The 9,541-nt window shown below is 33.3% G+C and overlaps 1 protein-coding gene across 1 annotated transcript; it reads right to left on the bottom strand.

The window, feature by feature from the left end:
- Positions 3,197 to 7,481, bottom strand: LOC109724462 (lipase-like). The gene is given in 10 exon segments (XM_020253298.1): positions 3,197 to 3,650; positions 4,559 to 4,690; positions 4,824 to 5,261; positions 5,349 to 5,449; positions 5,593 to 5,693; positions 5,841 to 5,944; positions 6,305 to 6,400; positions 7,167 to 7,221; positions 7,224 to 7,313; positions 7,316 to 7,481. Coding segments are annotated over 10 exon segments (1,359 nt in total). The 5' UTR covers positions 7,398 to 7,481; the 3' UTR covers positions 3,197 to 3,490.

Below are 9,541 nucleotides of genomic sequence, written 5' to 3'. Positions count from 1 at the left end.
TGCCGTAATTTTATTACAGCCGAAAGTCGAGTTCACCCAAAATAGGGTAATTGACTTTGCCCTCCCACGGGGCGAAGTCAATTCCGGTGAAGTGCAAAGAGGCAAAGGAACTTGTTAAATTTGGTTAGGTAAGTTTTAATATATTTTTTTTTGTCTAATTTGTATATTTAGAAAATGATGAAAAATGAATTTGTTAAATGTTAATAATTTTTTAACTTTAGAATTTTATTTGTTGCATTATTATAATTTATATGCAAACAAATAATATAATTTTTTAAAATTTTATTTTATAATTATACATATATATAATTATATACATATATAATTATATTAATTTTTATTTATTATAATTTATTATTCACTAATGATATATCACTTCGGAGGTAAGTATACCGGGGGTCGAGAGCTACACTTTTTACGTCATCTACTTCCTACTAAACAAACAACAGAACTCGTAGAACTGCACTTCCACAGTTAGAAACAAATAGCGGAAGTGAATTAATTTTCACCCCAACTCCACTTCCACCCCAAGTCTACTTATGTTGAAACAAACAGGCCCTATATGTAAAAGATGTAATAGACTAGTCTCCCTCGACAACTTTTTTATTTTTGCAAAAATAGGCTTATACATTGCCATACAAATGCCATGAAAGCAGTTGGTATTGTAGGATCTAATAAATGTCTTAAAAATTTATCGCATTTTGAATGCGGTAAACGATTCATTTTTTTCTGTATTTCAATAATTGGCAAATTACTAGTGTATTACAATATAGAAAATTGTGAATTATCCATCGTATTTTGGATGCGGTAAATAATTAGACTGTTTTCTTTAGATTCCACTAACTTGGCAATATCTTGCTAGTGTAGGTCTAGTCTTATAAATAAGATTTTTAATTTACTTACTTTTATGAATTAAAATTTTAACAAACCTAATTTTAGAAAAAGCCCCGCACTTTAAAAAACTAAACTAAATAAAAAAAATGAAAATGTACAGAACCTAAATGAACTATGGATCATTTGGAGTTGACTATTGGACATTCTAAAATATTTATTTTACTATTTAATTTTTTAATTTCTTTGATTTGAGTCCGTCAACGTCATTTTGACTTTAAAATTTTAATTCATTATTTATTTTAATAAATTTATATCTATGAAAATTATAAAAATTTTATGAACTATAAAATTTAAACGACGCGTTTAAAGTTTGAAGTCTAAGGATCATTAACTATTTCAAATCAAATAAATTAAAATATTATATAATAAAATTAAAATTTTGAAAGATTCGATAGCTAATTTAAATAGCATTGTAGTTTACATAAATTTTGTACTTTTTTTTTTTTATCTTAAAAGAAGAAAATCCACATAAGTGACAGCTGATTTGACAGCAAGAGTTTGTCCGAACTCTTTTAGCATAAGGTATAAAACTCACGAATTGAGATAGAATACTTTTACAAGTATTACCCCCATGATGCTATTAGGTTTTAGTCATTGGATCTACTCCTTGATTACTAATAGCCCTTGGATCAAACACTATTCCACCTACCACGACCTACCACCATCATCTTAACCTCACATCTCTCCATCCAACGGCTAAGAACTCAAAAGCACCACTCACATAATACTTTTACAAGTATTCTAGCTCAACTCCAAACTCACTACGAACATGTGTAGCATGAGATTTACTATTTGCAACAGTTAAAAATTAAACCCAAGAAAATTAAAGGGATTTTTTTTTTTTTTTTGCATTTAGCTCCTTCAAATTCTTTTATAAATAATTTTAACAAATTTATATTTATACGAAGAGTCCTTTTCTTGCCACATGAGTGTGTAGGAGCAATTTTTAAATTGAACACGGCAATTTAATCACCATATTTAAACACGGTGATTAAATTACTATATTCTCTTTTGTATTTTTTTTTATCCTTAAGTAAAAAAAAAGAAGAGATTAAAATGTGGGTATGAATACGGTAATTCAATCATTGTGTTTAAATACGGTGATTCACTTTCACAGTGTTCAATTTAAAAATACAAACGTAACGCTCGCGTGGTAAGGAGAGAATTATATGTTCAAGTATAAATAACAAGGAATAATACGGTAGTTGATTAGCTGCTATGTTATTTTTTAAAAAGAAGAGTCTGTGACACCCCAATAGTCCCATATCGGATGGGAATGGGGTTGTCATTGGGTTTATAAGAGATTTAGACACTAGTAATAATAACTGGGCTTAAGCATTTTGGGCCGGTTGTTCGACCCAACGAGTTATTGTTGCTAGTGGGCTGGGTCGTTACATATTTCTACATAATCGGATCATACTATAAAATTCTATTCAAATTACATAACGAGGAATAATAATACAGTAGTTGATTTAGCTAACTTGTTATTTCTACGTAATGAAATGGTGTTGATTTAGATATTATATCATTTATGTTTAAATTACGTTCAAATTACATAATGAGGAATATTGTATCATACTGCATTTATGTTGATTTAGATATCATATCATTTATTTTCAGATTATGCCATTGCTCACTAAACTTATTTTTGTTTCATGTTTCAATCAGATTTTGAAACAGTCCAAAAAAAAAAAAAAATCAAATAGCACTTACAATCTTTTTTCTTTCTTTGATACTTTAAAAGCCGCATACTTTTTAAGTAGCCGTTGCAATCGTAATTTTATAATATAAAAGAAGAGAAGATTAAAGACGATTTTGAAAATTTTAAACTCTCGATAGCAAAAAAAAATACTGCTTTTGACCACCACATTATCAAACCAGGTCTAAATAGAAATTAAAACTCGATAACTCAATCGCGACAAGTTTCGCGACCGACATGAAATTTCATGATAAATTCACAGATCAATGGTGTAATTTTACTTTAAAATTACCATTAAGTAACACAAATTCTCACCAAATTGGAGGAAAATATAATTGAAACATTACTCTCTCTCTCTGAATGACTCACTAGAGAAGGTAATAACCTGCTTTTCTCTCACAAGAAGGTAAATTTACAAGGCCTAAATCCTTGAATCAATATAAATTAGTCAAAAACCATCATTAGGTAATTTTCTATCAAAAATTGATCATGAAATGTCACACAGATGCTAGAGGAAGCAGCAAGAAAACACAATAACTATGACGTACCTCTACCTGTCGCTACTTGCGCGGAAAATCAAACTATAGTTTGGACAAAGGAGAGTTGTAAATGGAAATCTCAATTTTACTCTTTAATTGAACAAATAGTTATGTACACCAAAGCTTCACCAACAACAACAACAATAACTATGAAGTGCTCTAGCATTTATCCCATTGATCACCATGTCATCTATTTCCCTCACAAGGCTAATGCTTAAGCTTGATAATGGAGAACAACGAAATTCTATAACAGAGCCTAAAAAGAAAAGGCTAAAAAAAATGTGGGAAGAAGGTACCAATGAATCTGCTTTACTCGTTTGCTCCTTCATGCGATCTCTTATATCCAAAAAGTAATGAGCTATCGGTTGCTTTGATTCGGCAGCGCCACTGGGCTCGTCCTAAATACGTGCTTTCTGCAACGCTGGAAGATGCCATCATATAGGAGATCGAACTGGACTCCCGCTCTCTCCCGATTCACGATAAAAAGGATGTGATCGGCTTCTATGATTTTGTAGTACCTGCGACAATGCAGAACATAACTCAGTTAATGAGCTAAAATGCTAACATGGATACTACTTATCCAAGCAGAGATTAGATTAGACACAAAATTAAACAGAGAAGTCGGCAACAAGCAGAGATTAGATTAGACACAAAATTAAACAGAGAAGTCGGCACTACGACTTGCCGATTAGTTCCCTCACTCATTTGTTGCTGACAACATAAAAGAGAGAGAGAGAGAGAGAGAGAGAGAGAGAGAGAGAGAGAGAGAAAGATAGATAACAGGAATCATCATCTATAGTACATAAAGCTCGAGGAAAGAAAGAAACCGATTTACTCGACTAACTTCGTAAAGTAGAAAGAGAGCTGAAGTAAAAGAAGGCTCAAAGGAAGCCACAATTGAATAATGGTGTGTTTGTTTCACTGAGAGTGGAGAGGGTTGAAGTGATTTCCGGCACTAAATGCCCACTCCGATTGTTTGGTTAACCAAAACTTCAGGTTCGGTCGAAACTAAACTCCCTAAAATACCATAATTGACTTTTGGCCCACCCTGGGCGGAAGTCAATAAAGTCAATTATGAGAAAAAGAAAAGGTGAGGAAAAGTAATAAAATATTAATATATCTCTCACACCAATTTTTACGCCATTCATTGGAGAACTTCAGTTCTATAGCTATACAAACAAATACCAAAAGAAAAATAATTTTCACATGAACTCTAGTTCATCCGAAAGACTACTTCAACCTGAACTTCACCTTCGGCGAAACAAACAGGCCCAAGTGTAATGGATTAGAAGGTTGTTCATCACTATGTTTATTAAACGACTTTTTTAGAAATCAAAGATATGTGCTCGGAAGGTCCAGCAAAAATGCCATTATCATAAAAGAACCAACATAAATTAGGTGAGAACGAGGAAAATAGATTACAAACCATATTCCTGGCTGTAAAGGATGGCATTCTGACTCATCCACGACAAAATGGCTTGGGTGTTCTATAGGTAGGCGAGGGTGCGTCATCGATATTGTGTTAAGTGCCCCATCATTGTCTTCCCAATCTTCATCCCTGTTTAAAACATCGTGATTTTCAGACTGCTCCATCTAACTACGAGCAAACTGATAAAGATATCCCCAAACGGAACATCGACAAAGCAGACAAAGTTACAATTTGCAATTTAGCACGAAAAAGACCCACCCACCTGTATCCTTTGTAGGGCGGCGGCACATTAGTTGGGTAACGCCACAGGCACATCTGCAAGACTCTTAAAAAGAGCAACGGATGTATTCCAAGAACACTAGCAGGTATTGTCAAGCCCAAAAACTTCCTTGTCCTCTTCGTAGCGTAGCTGAAGTAGTATGTGTTGGGGAAGGTTCGGAGACCTGAATTTACCATGAGCGTGCCTTGAATTGTTAAGTCTGGTAGGATCCAATCCCCAGAAGCGAAAGGCCCACTGTTTCCAAGAAGCAGATCGAAAAGCCCCAAAATACCCGCTTTTCGCCATCCCATTTCGAAGTGGTCGAAACCGAAATTGTAGTAATTCTTAAGCCAAGATATGTTGAGCCAATCATAGATGATGACTCCTACCCTCAAGATCTGAAGCAGGCATATGGATTTCATTGCCCTTCCATCTTCCAGCCTAAAATCGAACTCACCGTAAAAATTCACGAGAACTCAAAAATACGAACAGAGGAAAATGTTAGATCGATTTGTTAGTTTTACGCACTGCATCCCATCGAAATAGGTTCTGGTGGTTCCATTGAGAGCACCGGATAAGGAAGTAATGCTTAATACCCATTCATCGGAAGTGTCGTGGCCGCTGAATGCCTAAATGCAAGATTATAATCAATAAAAGCCTTTCTTAACTCAAAGACAATAGCAACTAAAGTGATCTTAGCTTTAATAAGACGTAACAAAATGAAAAAAACCAAACAAAAAGATGATAAGTTGTTCAACATATGATTGATTACCTTATCGGCAAGCATTTGTTGCAATACTCGCACCACTTGCACGCCTGCCGAGTGCCCAACGAAGTGTATTGGGTTGTGCTCATCCCATAAAGGATAATGCCCTAACATCAAACCAAATACAGAAGATAAAGATTCGAAATATGACAACCATGATAGAATTTGTAGTATTAATTCCGAAATGAAGAAACATAAGGGGCATTTTTCCTTTTCTTTCGCTTTTGATTTTTTTTTTTTTTTTTTTTTGATACCTTCTTCGTAAATTCTCCCAAATCTGGAATGGCCATAAATCCTGCTGTGCTCCTCTCCATAGTCTACTTGCCCTCCTTTCAAATAATAAAACAATTCACGTGCCCTGAAAAATAAATTCCCCAAATCCCATCTTTTATCAATAACCAAACACACACGCGAATCCTCTCAACTACAAACGATTTTGAAATAGACCACTCAAACTATTTCTTCTATTTCTATCAAATTAAATTGGAAATTTTGCTAAACCTGACATTGATCTGAACACATTTTTAGCCGACGAAACTGCAGAATTCATCATAGTTAACGGCTAATAGCTCACGAAATCGTTAGTTTTCAATGAATTTTTCCAAATCAATTTAGGAAAGTAACTCAAATCAAAACGATAGAAAGTTGACGACACAATCAATGACAAAATCAAAATGATGAAGAGTTTTTATTCCACGTAAGAATTATTCGTATCAACCTATCATGAACGCTGGTCAAGGACCCCAAATCCGGCACGAGAACGCGATCGTCCTTCTTCTCCGCTCCGGCGAAGTACGAGAGCCCTCCGAGCCTCTGCACCCAATCAATCAAACAAAATAAAATTACAATAAAAAAATAAACAAATAAATAAGTTTGGCCCCCTAAACTTCTTTTTTTAATTTGATTTGCGCTTCTCTACTTACTAACCGCTTGATTTAGATCCTTCTGTTAGCAATTTTAGTAATTTTGTTAGAACACGAAAGATGCACGTGGCAGTTTCAAAATTTTGATTTTACTATCAAACTTTTCAATTTGTTTGATCTGAATCAGCGAACGACGCTTTATCTTTAAAATTTAAATGCGTCGTTTATCTTTACAAGTTTAATTGGTATCCTTCCCGTAATTCTCGCAACTGTAAATTTTATTAAAGTAACTATCTTAAAAGTTTGGATAGTCAATTCAAAATAGTTCATATTTCAGAACTCAAGTTCTGTACGTTAAAAAAATAGAAAAGAAAAGAAATATCCCCCACAAAAAAAAAAAAAAAATTCACATAGACATTTCATCAAACACTTAACGGGCGAAAACATACACCCATGTCAATCTATCCACCCCTGCATCATTTATCTTTACAAGTTTAGTCCGTGTACTTCGCCATGTATAAATTCATTGTTTAGATTCGAAATTTCAACCAAATTGAAAGGGTTGGATAGTAAAATTAACATTTTGAAAGGTTGGGTGAAAGCCGATTCAGAATAGTAGCATAATTGAGGTTAAGCTCCGAAGGAATTTCACACGGGCATTTCACCGAACACCTAGCGGGCGAAAAAAAAAAAAAAAAAAAAAGAAGAAAAGGATACCCTTTGCCGAAGCCGAAGATGCCGTGGACGAGGACGATCGGCGGCTGCGGCGAGTGGCGAGGACGGCAGTCTTCCCGCGCCTCCCCTCCCGGTCGGCGGCGGCGGCGGCGAAGTTGAAGGTGGACGGCCGGAAGCAGTCGGTGGCCGCTGCGAGAGGTCGGAGGCGACGGCGGTGCTCAGAATGTAGAGCCCGAACAGCAGGTGCACCGCCACGCTGACGAGCAGCTCCATCGCGCTCAGATGATCCCCACCGCCGCACGAGCCATCCCCCACCTCCTCCTCCTCCTCCCCTCGTTTGATGTAGAGAATAGGAGGAAATGGTGTTTAGCCTTTCTTTTTTTTTTTTTTTTTTTTTGTAATTTTGGGTAATGTATTTATTATTATTATTATTATGGAGAGAAATGGGGAGAGGGGGAGAGAGGGAGAGAGGATTGGGTCATTGGGGGTGTTTATATGTAGACGTGGAACTTCTTTCCAAAGGTAGGAAAGGAGGGTGGGGCCCACAATAATCTCATGTCCCTCTCTCTCTCTTTCTTTCACTCTTTCTCTCTCTACCCATTCAAATTACTTTTTCCTCTTGGTCTCCTCCAAATACGTCAAACTGTTTCTAAATCTGAACTCGACCAAAAATTTAAAATTTAAAATAATTATTTTTATTTATAATATTTAAAAATATATTATATTAAATTTAATTTTTTTAAATATAATATAAAAAAATTATATATAAACTATTTAATCATGTGGTATCGAATAAGTTTGCTCCGTTTGAATTCGAATTCAGATAAACTTTTAGATATTCGTAAACATTTGAAGCCACTAACGTAGAAGCAACTTCTTTTCAAAGGTGGGGCCCACAATAATCTTATGTCTCACTCTTTCTCTCTCTACCCATTCTAAGCCCTTGTTTTTTGTCTTTTGGTCCCCTTATAGAAATATAAGTTGGTAATGTCAAATTTAGGGGCTATTCTTTTTTTTATTTAGCTCTCCATAAATTAGTAAAACATCTTTTTATATTCCAACTCTTAATAATAATTTATAGATATTTGAAAAAATTGGTGAAAGTCAAAAAAAAAATATTTTAGTCGATCAGAAGTATATTACATATTTTAAAAATTTTAAAAGATATATTAGATATTATGCCTAAACATTTCGAGGTCAAGATTCTTTTTTTTGTGATATTGTAAGGTATAAGATATCTCTAAATATTTCTCATAAACAGGCAAAATTATCATTATAAGTTTTTTTAAAAAAAAATTTCGGGCTCAAATCAAAATACAAGGATATTAAGGTGACATCTATGCAATTATCCTAAAATAAAAGAAAAAAAGAAAGACAAAACATATATATATTTTTTGTAATATTGCTCTTATAGTTATTGACTTATTGGTAAATCCACCTTAATAATATAAAAAAAGTGGATTGTATATCTTACACTCCTATTTATTCAATAGCTGATATAATTTTTTTTAATTTTTATTATTAAAAGATAAAATTATAATAAGACTAGTGAGTAAAATTTAACTTTTAAATAAATTAAAATCCAAATTTTACATATTTTTGGTTGCACAGATAGTATTACTTGTTAAGAATAACCCAAAAAATATTATAATTTTTTTTTAATCTTTTTAATGAGTTCTTATTTCTCCTCTTTCTTTGCAGGGTAAAACGTGGTGAGGGGTGGGGTTCTGCCACGTGTCAATGGTGTCCACCACTCCCCTTCTCTGATTTTTCTTTTTTTATTATTTACAAAAAAAACCTAGAAGAGAAAGAAGGTTAAAGGACTATACAATGTAAATTGATATTTTATTTACGATTAATTTCATGAAGGTTTCTATAAATATAGCGAACTGTAAATATATTTTTATAAAGTTCAACTTTCATATGTTGTCTCTATAAAAGTTCTAATATTTTTAAATATGTCTCTGCCGTTAGAATCTGTTAGAAAAATTTAGTTAACCATAAGTTAAATACTTAGTCTTAAATAGTTTATAAAATAACTTAACATTTTTGTCCTTCTTATATAATGCTGTTGTGGCATTTGAAAGAATATATATTTGTGATGAAAAAATTGACATTTTACTTAAAATATAAACAGTTCTATAACAATAACAAACCAAATAGACATATTTGAAAATAGGATAAAATAGTAGAATTTTTATATGAACAATATATGAAAGTTAAACTTTGTAGAAATATATTTATAATTTATTATATTTATACAGATCTATAAGAAATTAACCTTTTTTTTATTTATTAATGTGGTGTTTGGGGTATTTCTAGATTAGAGCTTTGTTCTCTTGCCAAGTTTCTTATCTCGTCACCTCAACAAAGGAGGATAGAGAGAGAGACAGAGAGAGAGAGGAAAAATTCTAGAA

Source organism: Ananas comosus, linkage group 18, assembly GCF_001540865.1.
Source record: "Ananas comosus cultivar F153 linkage group 18, ASM154086v1, whole genome shotgun sequence".
In the NCBI taxonomy this organism is placed as follows: domain Eukaryota; kingdom Viridiplantae; phylum Streptophyta; class Magnoliopsida; order Poales; family Bromeliaceae; genus Ananas; species Ananas comosus.
The sequence above is the reverse complement of the archived record's forward strand: the minus strand, read 5'-3'. Positions and strand labels throughout refer to the sequence as shown.